Source organism: Pseudopipra pipra, chromosome Z (assembly GCF_036250125.1).
Source record: "Pseudopipra pipra isolate bDixPip1 chromosome Z, bDixPip1.hap1, whole genome shotgun sequence".
NCBI classification, from domain to species: domain Eukaryota; kingdom Metazoa; phylum Chordata; class Aves; order Passeriformes; family Pipridae; genus Pseudopipra; species Pseudopipra pipra.
In genome coordinates this window covers 57811365-57833055 of record NC_087581.1, presented here as the reverse complement: position 1 = coordinate 57833055, position 21691 = coordinate 57811365, and the positions used below count along the sequence as shown (strand labels likewise).

The window sequence follows — 21691 nt, the reverse complement described above, 5'->3', positions numbered from 1 at the left end:
GAGATATTCTTCATAACTTCTCCAGAATAAATTAAATACAAAGACCAGCTGTTATACAGCAAGAAATTAATTAGAATTGCTTCAGAGATCTCACAAGGATCATCTTATCTGGCAACTACTATTACACCTCAGCATGGGATGGTCAAAATATAAAGGAAAGGCATGTAGTACTAACAGAAACATTCTGTTTCAGGTTCTCATGAATTACACAGACGGTTAAGAAAAAGGTCCAAGCTGATGCAGTAAAGTGAAATACATGTTGTTATGATGAAAGATGTCAACAAAAAAACCCCCTCTATTTTTAATACACATAAATATTTTCAAAATGAGTGCAAAAACATGATCACACTTCCGTCATTTGAAGAAATAATAATAAGCATTTTGGTTTGCTGTCACTGTTCCATTTTCACATACATTAAGGCATATGGATTGCATTAATTTTTTTTTTTACTACAGCAAAGGTGCCTCTTTATTAAAATAAACAACAAAAATACTTAAGCAGAATTCAGAAAGGAGATGAAGTTTCATCTGCAAGCCATATTTCTTTAAAAAGTGAAAATATCTTATTCTGCATCCTTACCAAAAAAAAAATAAGATAGTAAAATTCTTACGCAAGACTTGATAGGAAAAAGCTTCATCTGCAAACCATACTTTTAAGATAGTTGACAACATGTACTTAGAATCTACTTTAATACTTTCCTTAAGTTGTCTCAAATCCAACAAAAAGCTGCCTTTGTGACCTGTTTCCACTTTGTAACTAGGAATCTAGCACAAAAGAAAATACATGATAACTGCTTCTATTTAAGCATCTTGTCAACAACAAAGTCTTCAAAAATGAAGCTGATATTTTTACCGATTTTTATATTTAAGAAGCACAGTCCTTTTTTCTTTTTTTTTTTAATGCAATCCAGGGCAGTATTTTGGTGTAAAAAAATTAAAAATAATTCAGTTACCATAATGAAATAAAACAGTAGGAATGGCTGTCTGGTTATTTTCTCATTCCAAATGAAAATTGTATAATACAAGATCCCATCCTTATTTTTCTTTCAGTTTTTCTTACAATTTTAAGTATTTTTATGCTTGCTACTTAGGAAAAAATGTTTCATATTCTACAGCTTTCTTATGCTGGGATTGTTAAGATTGCTCATTTAAGATATTTTGACTCTGCCAGAGAAGCAACCAGGAGATTGACTTGGAAAAACAGTTAAGTATGGAGTTTCTCATTTTAGCATAAATATGAATGTAAGCAATGTATCAGTGAAAAGAACATGAAATTCTATGAAGATTAAGAATAGAACTCAGCCAGCGACTGAGTATACCAACATGCCTTCTCACTATTTTAAGAATCATGTCAGAGAAAGGTGATAGGTAGGAATATTCAAGTAAAGCAGGTATACCGAAAAGACATTTATGTAGTTTCCTCATGAGCCAATCCTTCACCAGTCTCACTAATCAATAAAAAAAGCATTAAATATCTCACCCTTTTCCAATCTTCACACTGAGCTGTGGACTCTTACTTTCCTTTAGCTTGACTTCTGTTCCCAGTATACCTAGAGAGTCCATTCCTGCAGAGCCTCACATTCCTCACTAGTTGAAAATCTGAGTTTTGTATTTTCTAACTCTGTCTGCATTCAGGTAGTGTCCCTACATTCCTCTCAGGCTGTCTGTTCTTGCTTCCACCTTTTGTGGCCTTCCTTTTCATGTCTGGGCTCAGGAACACACTGTTTACCATGCCATCTTCTTCTGCATTACATCAAGTGGTCTTTACGTTGTGTTTCCTGAGCTTTCTACGTCAGCCCTGACATAATCTGAGACAGCTGCTAAATGAATATTCAGACTTAGTTTAACAAAAATAATCCTCCTTGCTAGGGCATACATTACCTAGAGAGCCACATAGTGCCACTGGCAAAGTATGCCTGTGCTATTGACAGCACGAGCAGCAAATCTTAGTATTACCTAACAGCACCTGACTTCTTGCACTTGTACACCCGAGCAATGTACCACTCAAAAGCCCCAAGTTTCCTGCAACATTGCAGAGAAATACATCACGCATGGATAAAAAGTCAGACACTTGCCAAAGCAAGGATCTGAACTGCTCCACTGAAGGAGGGCAGAATGACTTTGAGCTCTGCCTCTTCTTCCTCCCCTAAAACGGGTCTGTCAGTGGCATCTGGCCTACCCCACTGCGAAAGCTGGACCACCCCTGCCTCCATCTTTTCATTGAGAAGCATCAAGGACTGTTCCTAAGCTCATTACACTAAAGTTTAAGAGCTTTCTATTACTCTTTCAAAAATCATTAGAGGTTAAAGATTCTATAAGATCAAGATGACAGTCTGCTATCTATTATGAAAGAAAACATGTAAGACTTGTTGGAAACACATGCTAGCAGAAAGAAAAAGCAAAACTACAAAAAAGTGTATTAGTCCTCACTCTTATTTAAGACAATTTTACAGCCAGATGTTAGCTGAAACCCAGGCTACAGAAGATGAAAGCATTAACCAAAAAAGAAAACACTACCAGTAGAAGAAAATTATGCTTTTCAAAAAAGCCTGGAATTTCAGCATACAAAAATTCCATGAAAAAAGACTATTCTAAAAGAAAGACCTATCAAATTCCTTAAGGTGACATGCTGTGAAAATGATCAGTAACCCAGACCTGAGTAAAAGCCCCTTCTCACCCTTATCACTATTCTTTTCATGAAATTGGACGACTGCTGTCCCAAGGCCAAAGACTGTGAAAACATCCTTCAGACTGAAGCTCTACCTTTATAAAACAATTTGGCTTCCAAAACATTAATGGAGTTCACACTCAACTATACTTCTGTTTATACCTTGCTAAAATATAAAGTTGAGAGAAAATAACTTAAAGCATTATTTTTTCCCATATCTCATACTAAACTCATTATTCTGTGATAAATATTGTGCCTTAAGCGTATCAAAAAACCTGCATTGTATTAACTTATCTGTTCCTGCAGTGACAATCTTCAGGAGAGAGAACGTATCTTTCCAAGACATTTAACAATGGTCGCAAACAACTGCTGCTCATTCCTGAAAACTGGAAGATATTTTTTCCTGCAAGCAAATTGCCTTTTGTCTATATTTCCTTAATGGGCATCCTCCAAATACAATATTGCTATAGCAACACCTGCCATAGTGCCAAGGTTTCATTGTAAGATAAAGGCAAAAACTACTCCTAATTACATTATAAAGCAATGATAAAGTTATATTAAGACCTACTTTCGGATAAAAAAATACAAACAATTCAAGACAAGCTACATATTGCTAAGAAATCATTACACAATCCACTATTTTTGTGTAAAGAAGCTTTCAAAAATATAATAGCTTCCTAAATATGGTAAGAAGTACTCTGCCATGGATAATTAACCCATTTTGACTGGCCTGACAAACAAGTAAAGAAATTCCTGTAAGTATAGACAATTTTACATTTCAAAAAAGCAGTATCGTAGTAGAACTAGAAAGGATCATACTGTTCTTTTTTCCCATCTTTCATGAATTGTTAAATGAATATTTTATACGGTTTTGGCAAAATGAAAGCCGAACTCAAAAAACAGTGTATTATTCCAATAGCTTTGAGAACTCCTGCAAACAATTAACCCAGTTCCTCCATCCACGTAGCTGGAATTTTTAACTGCTCTCATTTCTCACAATGTTTACTTCTGATTGTTGTGCTTGAGACATTTTTAATTGTATTTGCCAATTAAGTTATTTTTATTATCCAGTTCTAACAATGAAAATATAAAGAATAAAAAAATTAATGTCATTCTAACAATAATACAACAATATATACTATTTGTAAATTCAAATAACAAAAAGTTTCTTAATATAGTTTTCAGTATATGCAGAACTGCGCATGTGTGACTGCGTATAGCGTATTAAAAAAAAAGTAGATACAGAAGAGTATTTAATCTAAAAAGCATCTAATACTGTCCCACTCCCAGGAAACAGTGTATTTACAGTGAAATTATGTAAGCACTGCCTGTTTAGAATCTACTTGAGGACAGGAAAAAAGCATCCCCAAGAGCTAGTGATATGACGAGTTATCAAACAGCAAGCATTTTGTCTTTCCTATTATATTAGCAACTGTAGTTGCTAAAGATCCAGAGCAGAAAGAGAACTTAAGATCTTGTAAATGAAAGTTCATGCTTCTGTCTCATTCAGAAGGACAGTAGCTCTTTCATATGCCCTGCTAAGCTGCAGGCAGCCTCTAAGCACTGTGCCATCAGGCAACTCATTTTTTCAGTTTTGATCTTCTTTTTCCTAGAGCCAGTATGAAAGATAACAGCTGTTCACAAAATGGCAGCAGCCATACTGAAACACTCTGTTAACCAAGAAACAGATTCCCCATGTAAATGAACCAGTACAAAAAGTTTGTGGATTTACAGGCAGCTGAATGTAGAAACGTAATTCTTAAGAAAGCAAAGAATTCTCCCTGATTTCAGCCCATTAGATTTTTTTTTCCTGAGTAAAAGAAACTTAAGCCATTGCATTAAGAACTTCAACAAAACGGACAACAGTCAAGGCCCCAGAATTTCACTCTTTGTTCCCTAAGCTCAAAACAAATTCCCTGTAAAATGGAATCCTCTTCTCATGCCTTCTGAGGTCATCAGAATACATAAAGACCTTCACAAAGATTTTTTTGATGCCAACAGTCCCAAGAGGACTTTTTTTTTCCTGGTTATGTGATAATGGGAAGGGAGATTTGGGTCTGCTCTTGACTGATGGGAGAAAAATACATGTTTAGAAGTAGGTGTCTTTTGCAATTGAGAAAAATTCAGAAAAAAAACTGTGCTGTTTTCCTTTTTTTTCAAATATGCCTTTTCTTCAACCTACAGCAAGCCTTTATGCCTCCAACCAATAAAGAATTTCCAGAAGTTGTAAGGAACCATTTCAATAAATGTTTTATCCTGAAAATACACATGCTGTCAGACTCTGGGGTAATATCCACTTTCTGGCTTCAAATCACTTTGGCTGGTGTAGATATTTTGTTGGTTTTTTGTCTTTTCAACCGAACTGCTTTTTGTAGTTTGCAGCTCCTCAAGACTAATCATTCAGTATGAGAGAAGACAGATATTTTTTCTTACATAGAACATGTGAGGAGAAGTTCATGGACTTCTTGGCATAACATGGAAAATGAACAATTGCTATATCCTGCACACAGACAGGCCATCAGTTTTTAAACGATTTGAATCTCCTCTGACGTGTTTGAGATCCACACAGTGAAAGTGCTAGAAAAGAGTAGGCTTGTATTATCCAGACTAAGTTGCAACTTCATCGACCATTTACCATTTCTATTCTGTCCATTCTTTCCTAAAAATTCTAAAATATCCATTTGGGTTAAGCAAAGAGCTTTTTATGAACCTTTTGATCAATAAATTATGTCAAGAGGCTGCTGGGAGTGAGGTTACACCAATATAAAATTTTCCATGATCTCAAATAACGCTACTGGTTTGTTTGAAAGCTGTCTTTTTACTTTTCCATGCTGAATGAGCAATATTTCTATGCCAACACTAAAAGGCTCTCTTAGTCTAGAAATCGACAGTGGTGAAAAAATATGTAAACAACTTGTGCCTTTTAGGTTGTGATTCATAAGAAAGAAGAATTTTTCTTCCATCTAAGAAATAAATATACTGTAGAGCTAGTACGTGTCTATTTGTTCACGTTTAAAGACTAAAAAACTCCAAGTAACCCACCCTTTTTGCTATATTATTAATATAATGGTGCATCGTTTTTAGTAATAAGGACAGCATGCAGAACTTACAAGTTCACATAATCAAGTGCCCTATCTGCTCAAAAAATGGGAGAGTTTTCACTCCTTCTCAGCTGCTTACTTCGAAGACTCCTCCTTTTCTCTAAACTATTTCAAAGCAGATTTGCCTTCAGGTCTCCAGATTACAAATCTATTCTCTCTTAAAAACCACTCTTAAAGTTACCACTTGAAAGTCCTGCATTAACCATGCCAACTGAAGAAACAGCATGAATGTACTTGGCCAATACATTCTTGAGTGTAGGTAGGCTTTAAGTTCTCTGCATGAGCCAATCCTGGAAGGAAAAGCACAATAAAGGACAAAACAAAGACTCTTGGTAATGTGTGCAGAACGAATCTTGCAGTGAAACCCTCTCAAGAGCACTCACAGAAGCCCCATAAAACATGGGCTCATGAAATCAGTGCTGCAGCACACCTGATTGCTTGATAAATTCTCTTAGAAATCGAGACACATAAATTTGCCATTAAAAAAAAAAAAAGACAAGAGAGAAAGGAACAAACATAAGGCCAAGTTTAAGGCTGATGACAAGTCAGCAAAGCCGGATGCCTCGATATTACTGCCATCATACCTGAGCAGTGATTTACCCTTTAATATAGTGCTGCCCATTTTCCCCCATACTAGTTTGTGAGGACTCTTATTTTGGAAGTACTATGTTAAAAATCCATGATTCCATCTAATGAATCTGGCACAAAGCACATCTAAATTGGTCAATGAAGCCTCTCCAGTTACCTTTTTTGGAAGACTAAGATCTGTGCAAGGATGAGGAAAGAAAAGAAGAGACAAACCCCCAAAAAATATCCAAAAAAGCACACAATGATAAGTGTTATTTAATCACTACAGTTGTCAAGGAAACAATCAAACCAGCCATATTGTCTGAAAAAAACAGTCTTAAAACCAGCCGGTGCACAACTCCTGTGTTCCAGTCTTATGGCTGGAATCACACCTCCTCTTTCAGCACACAGTTTGGTGTACTATCAGTTGAAATTGAGAGACCAGTACAAACCATTACAAAGTTATAAAATTGCTGAAGGATTTTCTGATATGTCATACCATAACAGATACAAAAACTGTATCAATTGACACGAAGGTTGAAAATAAAAAAAGGTCTGACTCAAGCATCACCAGTCTCTTGCAGCTAAAATTTCAAACTACTATAGAACTTTGACATTGAAAGTAAAATAAAAGTAGCATTATACTTAGAGCTAGGAGAACAGACAATGAGGGTACTGTACTGTCAGACACACAAAATGCCTCCCATACTCCCCAGCAGCACAAGAACTTTAATTTCTGTCATTCAACGGTTGCAGTAAAAAACTTCAAGCACCACAGATCACAAAATAAATTCATGTTTAGCCTGGAAAGTTTAAGACTCAAACTGTCACTTTGATAGATGCAAGTATTCATAATTTTCTAGTTGTGTGACAGCAATGTCCAAGCTGACTCCAGAAATACTTTAGGTTTCATTAATGCAGTTGAAGAAAACAGATAAGGCTTTTAGTTACTAGAATTATTGCCTCTAATATTGAAATATCTAAACATGGCATTACCTTCATTGCATGGATTTCTTCTATTAATCTGTCAACTCGTTTTTGGTTCTTTAATTTCAAGTCTTCTGAGCCCCTGCAAATGAAGACTGTCTTTATTAAGAAAATCTGGGCTTTGTTCACTTTAATTCCCTATGGGCTAATATGAAGTAGCAAATTAAAAAATTACAAGACAGAGCATAAACACATTCCCTTGTTGTCAAATGAACATTTTAGCAGAGAGTTGAACATAACCTAATGCTTTTGCTGTTCTGAACAGAGAAGAAAATACTGAGGATTTACCAGAACAATATGAAAGACAAATGTTACTGTATTAGAAATAGTAAACCACAATTCATATCAACAATAGGAGACACCAATATCTCAAATATATATATATACTTTATATTTATTACATATTGCATATTAGTACATATATACATTTTAGGATCTGTAATATTCAAATATAAAAGTTCGTTGGGCTTGTTTCTTATTCTGCACAACTTGTTGAAACTGTGAGAAGAGTATGTCCAATTTACACTTTGAACACAGTAACAGATGTATCTCATACTACCTCAAATAAGACACATTGTAAACTATTTGGGGCCAGTAATCTTTAAAAACAATCTACAAAACATTGTTTTAACTGTTTATGTAAGTATTAATTAATACTATTAAAAATCAAGTATGAGCCGTGGATCTATGCCAACGGAAAATGTTTTTGCTACAGAACCTTGAAGACAACTGCAGTGAGAAAGCATTGCACAATCTGAGTTCAACAGCAGAATAAATCAAAAGATCAGGTCTGACACTTTTAAAAGTGCTGTAAAAGGTTCTGTAAGTGATTCAGATTAGCTTCCAATGCACTAAATCCTGTTAATAAAGTCCTCCCAATTCTTCTATACGAAACTGCCTTTAGTTAGTATTTCTAGTCTATCCAAAATGATGTAAAAGTAAGTCAAACACAATCTATATATTTTAATACCTAAACTTTTAAGTGTAGTACATTTTTCTTCCACTTCTCCATTTTTGGGAAAACAATTAAGATACTGCCTGATTTACAAACACTGATTCACAAGAACGCTGTATTTAAAACTGACTTTTTCAACTTTAATTTCCCGATGTGTCTGGTTAGTCTGCGAATAGTCAGGACTCTGGCCTTCTTCACATCTTTTCTCATCTTCACAACCTGTCAGAAATATGGAAGACATTATGAAGTTTGTTTTCCTTGATTAATTACCATATACAATACATTCATTATATTAACTTAAATTTTAGAAATTAGTTCAACAAAATGAAGTACTTTTGAAAATAAAGTGTATTCCCTCACTAACCAAATCCCAGTTCAAATGAATGCAGATTTCACTTAAAATCGAACTGCTTCCATAAACATCTGAGGAAGAACAACCAACAGTCTAAAAATGTGTCTGAGGTCTAAACAGAAGACAAGACATTCCTAACTAGCCATACTTTAATATTATTCTTAGAGCTAGACTCAGCTAGAGATTTGAAAAGACTCACCTTTTGCCTTCACTTTGCTTATTTTTGTCCCGGTGAAAGAGCACTAGTACTTTTCCATTGGTACATAATATGTAAAGGCATTTTCATTATGAAGCATGTTGAAATATTAAAGGAAAAACTCTCAAAGTAAATATTATTGGTACAGAACAGAATTTGAGATATGAAATTCTTTTTCTACATTCAAATTCATTTTTGCTGAAAATGAAAATCCAAGTGATTTCCAACTCACTACAATCTATTTCAACTTGCCATCCTACCCATCACTCTGTTCCCAAAATGTATTTTAAAAGTAGGCAGTTCTAAAGAAAACTTGACCATGATATTTTGGTTTAACTTCTTGCCCCAATAACAAAGAAACAGAATTCTAATTAGTATTAGACAGATAAGATAAAGAAATCTTTGAAATCTTTTGCAATTAACTTCCATCATGGAAAACCTTAAGCCCAGGTGTCTTGTCCATGATGAATGTTTTGGAGATATAGGGAGTCAATAATGACTTTCTTTTTAATAACTAAACCTTCTCCCTTATTTATTCATATATATTTTACTACATCTACTAAGATTTTGTATTTAACAGTTAAACTTAGAAAACATGAAATATTAAAACAAACTAAGAAAAAAAAAATCAGTCTTCCTGACAAAAGCCAAATTGATCTTAAATTTATCCAGTGGGCTAAGTTTCAAAATTAAGTTGGCAACTCTTTCTCAAGGAAGTTCTTTACATCAGATTTCTACTTTATCTTCTAATTTCTCAGGGATAACATCAAAACAACAAATTGATGGTGACTGCACCATCAAGTCAGTTCCACCAGGAATATTAGTACTACGCACCTACATCAAACTTGAGCAAAAAAAAGAAAAGATAAATCTTCAAAGCTCACAGAGTAGTATTTCACACCTGTCATGGGAAGCCTGGCTAGTATATATACCCTGTGCAGAGACCATACAGATGAGATTATATAACTTACTAAAAAAAAAAAAAAAGGTAAACATATTTTGCCCACCTGATTATGTTTGTAGCTCAGGTAACTGACATAAGCAAGTTTTTAAGCCCTCAGCTGTACTCAGGAGTGGCTTGACTGAAGGCTGAATCAGTCAGAGCAAAACAATTCCTGGTGAGGGGCTTATGCTGATTGGCAGCCTCACCTCTGCCAGGAAAGGGAAGAAAAGTGGAGCTGAAAAGCATGGAAGGCAAACCGGGAGGGGAATCGTAGGGAGAGCAGCGTTACTGTCATTTGCACCAAGAGAATTGTAAAGGTGAAGGTTTTTGGGACAAGAACAACTGACCTAAAATTGGTCTCGTGTTCCAAAATTGTTACAGCTGAGGTCAGTACTTACCTTAGCCACACTAATGAAAATAACTGTGCACACAGGCCTACTTACAAAAGCATTTCTACTTCAGTTAACAGCAGAAACCATATGCCAAAAAGAACCCTGTGCCAAGTCTCTGCAGCACTGCTCAAGTCTTAACATGCTAAGGAACAAATCCTACCATTTGCCATCTAGGCATGCAGACATTTCTTTCTCTAAGATTGAAATTATCACAGCTCCCTATGTTACATCTTCTTCTAAATGGAAGAAAGAAAATAATGCATCCTCTGGTTGAATACTTCTTTGATAGTACGTACATTCAACAAGTTTGGAACTTCAGATGCAAACTGTGTACGCCTTCTTCGAAAGCGTGGGGAGGTTGGGTTTGGTTATTTTATTACCATTAAAAACATCCACAAGCTACAAATATATTTGAATTTAAATAACTCATACCTTCCATATTAGTTACTGTGTATACAAACATGAAGTATATTTAACTTTCTCTCAAAAATATTTTGTCATGTATTTTTTTTAGAAATATTAATACAGACACAGCATGTTTCCAGGGCCTACAAGAGCCAAACTCCAGCCTTCCCTGCTGCCAGCCAATGAAGGCTGTATAGACATGACAGCAGGAATGAGGGAAGGTATTCGCTCCTTGGCAGACTAGGCATATCAATTTATGTAATCCCAGTCACTTCTTTCACACGGGACAGTATGCATCAACTGTGTTCTTGGAAGTACTCATAAAGTTCTCAAGAAAGCAGTCAGCTCTTTGGGAAAGAAATCAAAAAAGTTTAGCTTCAGATTTGCAGTGTGCCTGGAACAATGGGGCTCAGACCACCAGGGTGGCTCCTAGTCTCTATGTTACAAAGTGAGAGAGGCAACTTCGTCTTGAGTGAAAAAAAAAACAACAAAACCTACACAACCCCCCACCAAGTACAGTCATGATTTTTGAAAAATAATAACAAATATTTATTCATAATAAGGTATTTTTTATAAATAGTTCAAGAAAAGACAACAAGAAAAGAAGTCTTTGCACTGAAACTTAAGGCTGCAATATAAGTCAAGGTCAGACTTAACTGTGCTTTAAGATCAGGCAATAAGGATTTTTAATCTACTCAGATGTCATAGTAAGCACAAAAGAATAAACACAAGCTAAACTCAAACCAAACAATTTCTTCTATCAGTAGAAACACATTCTAGGATTCCTGGAAATTAGGGAAATCTGAAATTGTAAGTGGAAATAACCACTTCAAGGATTTCTCTAAATAAAGAACAAGTGATGCTTTCTTTGTTGAAGACATTTTTTTATTCTGTAGGAAAACACTAGGAGATAATTAAGCTGTTGCTACTTATTAATGGTGCCATATATCTGTATTCATGAATTGTTAATAACAAATAACATCAATATAAGAATAGATACAGATTACACATAAATTCTTATATCTAAAAGAAATTACAGAGGAAATGAATTCACTTTTAAAAAACAAGCCTAGGTACTAACACATAGCATGAAAGCACATAAGCATGTTTCCAAAGTTCTGGTTATGAATAAAAATCACATCCATTCTGCACTTTCACTTACAGGATACTGTAATTATTTATATTACCACAGATCCTAAACGAAGATGAAATGCAAAAAATTCCACGACTGCAGGTATTCCACAAAGAAAGGCATCATCAACCTTAGAGCTTGCAACCTGCAGTAAGGATTGCCACAAAACACGATGTGTACCAGCCAATTACACACAAACCAGTTCAAGCCATAGGCAGGACAGCAGCTGCCGCTGTTTCAAGAAAGGGGAAACAAACAGCACAGCAGGGGATCAGCAGATTAGTGGCCAGACAAGAAACAGAAACTCTCTCCGGCAATTCACCTTTTCCATTGAGTGCACATTACTGAGGGGGATTATAACAGGAACTACTGATTTCAGCACAACCTACATTCCAGTGATACTTGGCACATGGCTACTCCTGGAAACACTTGGCAATAAAATCAGCCCTGATCTGAATGGATGGGTACAAATGACATGGTACAAAGGAACAAGAGGGTACATATCAAACCAAGGGGGTGACTTCTAGCAAACAATCCATATAACAAGTGTGTGTTTAAAGGCATCACGAGAACTGTACTTAACCCAGAATTTACAGCTGAGAAATGAAAAAAACTAATAGCTTCAGCCACTTTGCCTTCCTATTCCAGGTAAACCCTGAAGGGTTAATAAGTATTCCCAGGGATTTGAAGTCTTGTGTGGTAGTCTAATCAGGCCTTCTGAATCCTCAGCATGTCCAAGCCCTTCTCATGCCCAAGCAGAGGGAATAATGAAGATTTGGGAACAGAGAGAGAAACTGACACAAGATTACTTAATTGTACCTTTGATCTCTAAGTTTCCTTCTAGGTTTTTTTGTTTGTTTTGTTTTGTGGTTGGTTTTTTTTTTTCCCCCACGAAAATACTTCAGTTTGAACACTGGTATTTCACTCATAGTTACAAATTAATTTCAACTAACAAAAGTCTTGGAAGGGTTGAATCAGTGCCTGAATCAGTATTAGACTGTCTGGAAAGGGCTTCTGACATCATAGACATTATCCCTTTTAAATTGATGGGACATGATTATTGAACATAATAAAAGACAAGACACGTGTAATAGAACAGAAAGTTATTTTAAGAGCCTCCCACATAATTTAGCTGTTCCAACAAAACTTGTATCAACATCTTCAAGTTTCTTTAAGAGAAACCTAAGGCATTTTTTGATAAAACAACACCAAAAAATCTGGGTTTGGTTCTGAAACCCTAAAGTACTACAGAATGGTCCTCATATTAGGAGGACCAAGGAATGTGGACAAAACGACAGTGCAGGTGCAATATCACATTCAAATTCACATGACTAGTCAAAGGTATTTGCCTTCACATTTTTTAAACAACAGCAGCAAAGTTCTCAAAGGAACATTACATTAGAATAAAATGTTATACTTGGCCACTTCTGAAACTTGTTTTGAGGTCTGTACAGGCAACATGCCTCCAAACTAACCTAGTGTTCAGCCAGTCAGAAAAAAATAAAGTGTGACTAAAGATTTGTAGATGTATCAAGAAAGGTACGTGACTACTCTGAACTACAGTATCAACTGTACTTGACAAAAAAAAAAAAAAGACCAATACCATTCTTTAAAAAAAATCTGATGGATTAAGAGAAGCACTAACATGTTTCTGCCTATGATTCATTTGAGTATATTCTTTTCAAAAAGCACTGAAATACTAGAGCAACTGTGAAGGAAAAGTGGATTTTCATGTTACCATATATAAAAACTAATACTGTACATGAAAATACCTGAAGGACTCAGAATGTCTTAAATACTTCTTAACTCAAAGTTACTAGAAGTTAACTTAGGCAGTCAGCCTCAGCTATCCAAATGCATGAAAGCCAATAAACTGATGGACATGTCTTTTTCCTCTAAGCAGACTGAAGCACATACAACTGTTCTTCTTGGGCTTCAGCCCACGAGGTACTGAATATTTTGGTCGTGACCCAATAATGCACTTAAATTATTAAATCCTTAAACGACCAGCACTAGACAGACCAGAATTTCTTCATCTACTTCTGCTTTAAGCCAGCACACAGTCTAGTCCTAGTTCTAGTACAAGCAACCAGAAAAGACAAATCATTTTGTTCTCCTCAAGTAAATACACTGCATCTAACCTCACCTAAAAAAACGAATTGTGAGAGTTTATAACATTGTGAAATATCCATAATGTTGTACAAACATACATCCAGAGGTCAAACAGAGGCCTCCAGACTTTCCCCCAGCATGGTAAAGTCTCTCCTCTATGAAGATTGTCTTCAAGGCCCAGACACAATTGCAAAAATATTTCATTTACAATTTGAGGATGTCATTTCTAAAGCAATGTTCTGTAATTTTACACAGACATATCCAAATCTACTTTGCAATATAGGGTCTCTTATGTCTTTTCTATCACTCGATGCCTGGAAAAAAAAAGAGGGTAGTTCTGAGCTTGCTTTTCCACTTCACTTTCTTCCTGGGCTCTCCAAGCTAACAGGACTTAACTGTCGTAAGCGTCACACCTGAGACTGGGATAAAAAGGAGACAACATCATGAACCTACCCTGTAAATTCTGTCTCAAGAAAGGGTCTATTTTAAATATAGCTGATCATATGCTATTGACAAATTACCATATACCTGCACAAACTGGGTCTAGTGAATGAACAATTGGAAAAAAATGAAGGTGTAGGTACAAGATATACCTCAGTCCTCGTGGATTCCCTTCATGCCAAGAACACCCTTGCAGGTTGAAATGAGAGCCTCATACTATTAAGATCAAAATTACTCAAAGCAAAAGGAAAAAATATTTGTATTTGCCCAAAAGTATATAATAGTTTTTTGATTTTACTGCAATAAAAGATTTACTTTTTAACTCCCTCAAGTTTAAGCAATGCTGCTAAAGTAGAAAGGGAAAGTCATTAAAACACACTAAAATCAGTTGTGTTTTGTACAATGGCTTTTTTTAAAAAGTTTGCAAATTGCTTAAATTATACATCAACAAATGTCAAAGCAAGAAATCCGGCTTAAAAAAAACAGACCCAACAAAAAGAAAGTGAAATGTATTTAAGTTGAGTATTCAAGCTCTCTTCAATACAAGAAAAACATTGAACTAAGTAATGTTTGAGTTCTCACTGATCTTCTCTCCTTTCCTCGTTTTAGGGCACATCAAAAGCATTGGTTTCATTTTATAGTTTCTTGGCAGTCTTCTAACCAAGAAATTACCATGGCAACAGAGTATTCTCAATGTTAATTTTTGGTGCTATTTGGCAACAGCGAGTTTTAAAATTCAAAACACCTGCAGCTGGATCACATATTAGCCAGAACTAACAATAGTACATAATCTTTTGAGTGAATAATCTAAGTGAAAAAATGTTTCTGGAACTTCATTACAAATATTTCTCTCTATTATCTGGAATGTCAGCTTGAAAGATCTAATGATTTTTAGATTCTTAGGAAAAGTTAGCAATTGCCAAGTTTCCTTTTTTCTTTTTTTTACAAAAAGAACCCCTATATTACGGTATATATTTTACATATGTGAAAAGATGTGGAAATAGGCAAATATAGACTTACAGTTTCATATATTTGCATTATAAAAACACATATGAGTAGGATGATAAAGGCAACAAGAACAACATAACACACCTGTGTGGAGTATCAGGGTCCAGTTCTGGGACAGTTTTATACAAATATATACCACAAAAAAGAATGTATAAGCAAAACAAACAAAGTGAATTTTCAGCCAGATCAGTTTCCTGAACTGTTTTCCCTTATGGTCACAGGAATATTAGCTAGTTCCAGGGCAAAAGAGCAAAACAAGAATGTACAGGAGGAGATAGAGATGGACTACAATAAACTAGAGTACAATAAATAAGCTATCCCTTTATTTGATATACAGATCAAATGCCAGATAGTGCTAAGGAACATAGTTTTTCAGTTAGTTTGTGCCATATCAATGTGGTGTTAATCTTGCTTTTGCCATCTTCACCTATATGCAGCAAACAGGTGTGAATCAAGTGGATTCAATTATAGCCCCATACATCTAACAAAATGCACAGTTCATGAAACTTGAGGAAAATTCTTCTGGATTAAACTATTGCACCCTGCTGCCCAAAGCAGGCAGAAGTGCCACCACTTGCTGGAGGTATCCATAAAGCCAGAAGCTTCTCAGGCCTCTGGACACTCATCCTGTCAAATTCCCAAAGTGGGTTGTTGAAGATCAATGGAAAAAAGCACACTGCCCACTTGGGAATATTGCCACTTTCCTCACAGGAAGAGTACCACACATACTTCTCGTGAGTTACTGTGAAACCCTTCCTCCACAGTGTGCCCATGCTGCTTTCTTTGTACTTTCTCAACTGAACCACTGAAATATGAATTTCTTTATTCAATACAGCACTGTATTTCCTCCTGCATGGAGAACAGTTGCCATTTCTAGCATTATTTCTCCAAGTGGAAACCACAGTGAGTACTCAAACTGCTAGAAAAGATCATTTTCATCTCAAGGTTTTACAAAGCAATTCCAAATATCTAAGATAGTTGTGAGGGAGTAAGGCCAGCCTAGAATTACTTGCTCATTGCCAAAGACCAAAATTTAATGGATTTACTGCTTCAAAATCAGTGTCTCACTGCATGGAGTCAGACTCTATGTAGTAGTTCAGAAACCACTCGAGTCCAAACCAGAATCATGAGCTGGCTAGACACATTTCTAAACCCTACATCAACAGCAGTAGCTGTAAACGTCCAGATAAGAAGAACTGTGATACACTAGCCTAAAGATGTGATATTACATATTACATTTCATATCTAACCACATGGAAATAAAAATTATACAAGTCTTCCAAAACACAGGACTACTTGAAGGTGATTTCTAACTCTATTTAATTGATCAGCTGGATTAATCAGCTAGAGTTTGAAAGCTCCTAGGCTAGCACTCTGCTAAAAATATTTCCATGGAATGTTGTAGGGGGATGTGATCAAAGCAGTCAATACACCAAAGCTCAAATCAATCCTGTGTCTAGGATTTCTTAATTAGACCAGAGCTCCAGCTAGAAGCTACATGTGAATTTCATGCCTCCTTAAGCTTTGACTTTACAAGAAGACAGTAACAGTAGTGACAAGAATTATTAGGATGAACACACAAAAATAAATAATGTGAGTGCTGAGGGCTTTTCCCCCTCTTCAAATGATGAACGTTTTAAAACCAGCTGGAAAGGAGCACTGCTCCCAAGGCAACATTATGAACCTCTATGTTACTTGCATAATCTAAAGCATAACACCATACCTTGCCTATTCTGACTCACCACCAACCTTACATTAATTATATGGGTCCCAAACATGATCCAAACCTGCAGAGTTGAACTGTCATCATGAAAATTGTCATATAACTGAGTAAGACACCTTTTCCATAACAAATACAGAAATGCAACCATTGTGTTTCCAGTATTAATTTGGAGGTGTGGTTGGTGGTGTGATTGCTTTGGCTTGGGATTGTTATTTTTTCTCTTTTTTTTCCCCTCCTTTAAGATGCATTGTCATGTTGCTACTTCATCTTCTTCCACTTCAAGTAAAATAAGCACCTTTCTGTAAAACTTCATGGTTGTCAAAAAAAGACAGTCCAAGAAGTTCACAAACTTATACCTCTATTCTAAGGATATTTAAAAAATATAACATGACTCAGGTTAATGTGTAGGTTTTAAAGATTAACCTCCTTTTATCTAAAAATGGCTTGAGTAACACTGCTGAGCACTTGCCAACTTTTCACTTTCTACAATTCACAAACTGCAGTATTAGGGTAACCGCTGGCAGGCAGCTAGAGCTCTCTCTTCTGACCATTTGGTACTAGATCACCAAATGTTTTAAATGCAAGTTAAATTCAATTTGTCTGTCAAGGCCCCGAAACATAAAGGGATGGGTTTCTCTGACAGAACTAAGAGAAATTACTAGACCTACTGTTACCAGCAATTAAGTATAAATTCCTTTGCAACGAAATGTAAAACTAAAGCATTTCACTAGATATCATTCCATCTTGCATGAAAAGTAGTAGCAGAGTTGACAGCTCAGCTGACAGGACAAACCAGTGCATCAGATCATTTTCCCCTCATTCTACATTGGTGTGATTACCTCAGACATAGGTACCAGTCACTTGAGTAAGTACACAGCAGAAATATTTACAAGAGAGGAATGGTATGAGTGCATAAACTTTGGCAAACCGTGAACACAGCACTCTTTCCCTTATATTCTTCTCTACCTTCTCTCATTTACATTTCCTTTTACATAGCACTTAACTGTTGAATATTTACAGAATCACAAAACTGTTTGGTTGGACTCAGCGTTTTGCATGGACTCCATGCAATGAGTAGCACATCTGCAACTACAACAGGTTCCTCAGAGCACATCCAATCTGGCTTTGAATATTTCCAGGGATGGGGCATCTATCACCGCTCTGGGCAACTTGTTCAAATGTTTCAACACTCTCATCGTAAAAAAACTTCTTCCTAACATGTAGTCTTAATCAAACCTGTTCTAGTTTACAACCATTACCCCTTGTCCTATTGCAACAAGCCCTATTAAAAGATCTGTCCCTATCTTTCTTATAAGCCCCCTCTGAAGTACTGAAAGGCTGCAATAGAGTCTCCCTGAAGTGTTCTCTTCTCCAGGCTCAACAGCTAAAACTCTCAGTTTTTTTCTCATAGGAGAGATGTTCCATCCCTCTGATCATTTTAGTGGCCTTTCTCTGGACCCACTTCAACAGGTCCATGTCTTTCCTGTACTGAGGACTCCAGAGCTGGATGCAGTGCTCCAGGATGGGGCCTTACCAAAGCAGAGTAGAGGGGCAGAATCCTCTCCCTTGCTCGGCTGGCCACACTGCTTTGGATGCAGCCCAGGATATGACCGGCTTTCTGGGCTGCAAATGCACACTGCTGACTCATGTTCAACTTTTCATGATCAGCACCCACAAGTCCTTCTCCATAGGGCCGTTCTCAATTCCTTCATCCCCCAGCCTGTATTGATATTGGGCTGCCTCAGCTCAGGTGTAGGATCTTGCACTTGGCCTTGCCATGCCTCATGAGTTTTAAAATAACAAGCTAGTAGATTGCACTTGATTAAGTGTGCATTTCAAGGGTCCTACTATCATTTGTCTAGCCACCCAGTTGTTCTTTGCATGCTACAGTTCACTTTCAAGAAACTACATGACTTGGGCATTCATGGATCATCCATCCCTCAACAACAGGCCTCCAACGTTCCATGGCCAAACAGCATGTCAACAGTCACACTGTCTGACTCAGATTAACATGCACCTTTGCTCTGTCATTAAGTAAAACATCGAGATTCATTTCTGAACCACAACACAGCTGCTCAGCTTCCGCTGTAAGATGATCACTCTGCTTGTATGAGGGTACTAACTGAAGGCGGGATGCAAATGGGAAAACAGGGACAGCAGCAGCTGCACGTCAATTAGCCCAACAAGAATATATGTTGCCCCCTCTTTTTGCACTGGTAGAACTGATCTCATACCATTTACGCATTCATTTGTTCTGGCAGTGCTTTGGACAAAACTCATTGACATGATCTGTACCCAGAAAGGTGACGCAGCTTATGATGGACGTAATAAGTAAGCTGACAATCAGCACCTGAGCTAACTCAAAGCTTAAGATGGAAATTCTGAGGACTGCCAGCCAAGCTGATTCTTCTATGTATAATTTTGCTTTTCAATAGTTTATTTAGACTTTAAATTCTTTCTTATCACATAAATTTGTATAACTACTTTTACGTAATGCTGATGTTATGATAAATTACATGCAAAAAAAAAAAAAATTAAGGAAACCATATCCTATCCTACATTTAAAACATATTGTGTCCATGTCAACTTACAAGTCTCTCTTTCTTCACTTTTTTCCAAAATTTAGATTTTAAAAATTTCTTAGTTGCTCAGTATTTCCAATTTAGTTTAATTAATGACCTTTTTCTTTTGCTAATGATCTTTTTCTTTCTATTGGTCTCCTAAGCCACCATAACTTCAAGAATTAAGTGCCAGTATGCTACAACTTTTCCCAGGTATTCTGAAAGAGTGGAATGTTAAAACTGTCTATTCCGAAATTACATTTATTAGCCTGATTTCTGAGGAAATCAGGTTTGTCAGTATGTTGTTTGTCAGCATACTTCTCCAGTAACTTTTGGGCTTATTAAACAGTAACCAAGGTTGACAAAACAGCATAGGCCAGAGCTCCTACACATTTTGTGAAGACTAGTAGCCAAGTAGAAGATAAGAACTAAAATTAGCATGCCTAGCATGGAAGAAATACACAAGCAGAATTCAAATCTTTTCCATTTTGGCTGCCAAATAGTACGTGCATACTCATTTGCCAGCACGTCTGGCCCCAAACCAGCCACAGAACACCAGTCACATCTCCTGATCGTCCAAACAGGTGGGAAACAGGCCATAAATACAGCTACAGAGAGCACTCAAAGTGAGGAACCCCAAGCATAATACTCTAAAAAACTGCAGAGACAGAGGAATAACTCAGGCTACCCGTACGAAGTTTTAAGGAATATTGGCCTCAAAGTTGTAACATGCCAGGCGCATCATTGGTTCTCAGCTTACACACACAACACATTTTATTCTTACCACATTCTTTGGACTGATGTTTTAAATCTGGTGATTGAAACTTCCAGGGAAATTAGAACCCTGACAACTTGCTGAATGGAATAGAAGAAGGAAAAGTTCTGTGCAAGATACTTCATGTAAAAAAGATACTTCTGTAGTAACTTCGATTACTCTCAGCCTACACTAGTCTTAAACACCAAGAGGCCAGGGAAAGAATGGGAAGCCTGTGCAATGTTATAGCAGCACAGTATTTGCCAAATATGTAGTTAGACTAATCCACTTCAAAATTTATATTTTAATGTTACTATATAGTTGTAATTATGCAAGCATAGAAGAATCATTAAGGAAAAATGGTTTTAAGTTCATCAAACAAATAAAACAAATCAGCATTAGCTGAGGACTGATCAAGTTGGAGAAATACCTACGATATAATTTCTCCATTTCCCTATAAATCTGAAGAATAAAAAAAAATAAACTAAATATCTCAATTTTTAGATTGACCATAAATATACGTATAGCCTGCACTGTGAAAACTGAAATTAAAAGTTACTGATCTTATTATAAAAACAATAAACTTTTTTTTTTTTTAATTTAAACTATTTTTCTTCAAACTCCTTCTCTGTAAAGTTTATTCCTCTCCATACAATTAAGAAGAGGCATAAGTACTGGAAAACCAAAAGGCTAGAAGGTTCTTTAGGTATGTGAAACCTCCCATCAAAAAAGGTGATCAACTACCAACAAAATTAACAGCTATCAACTCCTGCTGCCAAAGTGAAACTCAGTTTCACTTCTGGATAGAAGCAAACTAGGACTCAAGTCTTGCAACAGTTACAGCTAATTTTCATCATATAAGTAACTATCACCAGTATTGATACATTTTGGAGGGATAAGCAGGTCTGTACTACACTCTCCTCACAACCTGAAGAAATTTCTGTCATGCAAATATATTTTAAACTGAGGATAAAATTTTCTCCTGTCTCTAATCTTTAACTCCCAAGAGAGTCTGCTTTCTTGTCAGATGTTCAGATATGACACTTATAAAGTTTAGAAAGAAAAAAAATCATCTATATAAATAGTGTTGCAATATCATAACAAAAAACTTCACACAGTAAGTAAGTAGAGACGTATGGCATGGAATAACAGAGAACAATAAGGAAAGCAAGGAATGATGTTTAGTCTAATAAAATTATCAAATAAAAGTTAATGAGTGACATTCTAGGAGGTGGAAAAAATCGTATTTTTTTCCCATGTCTGTTAAAAAGAACAGAAAAGATATATTTGCAGTTTTAGATGTTCAAAGTATTTGGTATCTTTGGATATCTTCTTAAAAAAAGATCTGTCTTCTCCTTATGGAAAAAAAAAAGCTAACAAAAGCAAAATATTTC

The 21691-nt window shown here is 36.0% G+C and overlaps 1 protein-coding gene across 3 annotated transcripts in view; it reads right to left on the bottom strand.

The window, feature by feature from the left end:
- Window positions 1-21691, bottom strand: part of SRFBP1 (serum response factor binding protein 1) — a 70130-nt gene that overhangs the window by 37314 nt on the left and 11125 nt on the right. For 2 of the 3 annotated variants that reach the window (XM_064642211.1, XM_064642212.1), the window contains exons 2-3: window positions 8409-8497; window positions 7333-7405 (exon numbers count right to left, since the gene is read on the bottom strand). The exons of the other annotated variant lie outside the window; for it this stretch is intronic. In XM_064642211.1, coding sequence (XP_064498281.1) covers window positions 7333-7405; window positions 8409-8497 — 162 coding nt within the window. The remainder of the gene's footprint in view (window positions 1-7332; window positions 7406-8408; window positions 8498-21691) is intronic. 3 annotated transcript variants of the gene reach the window in all.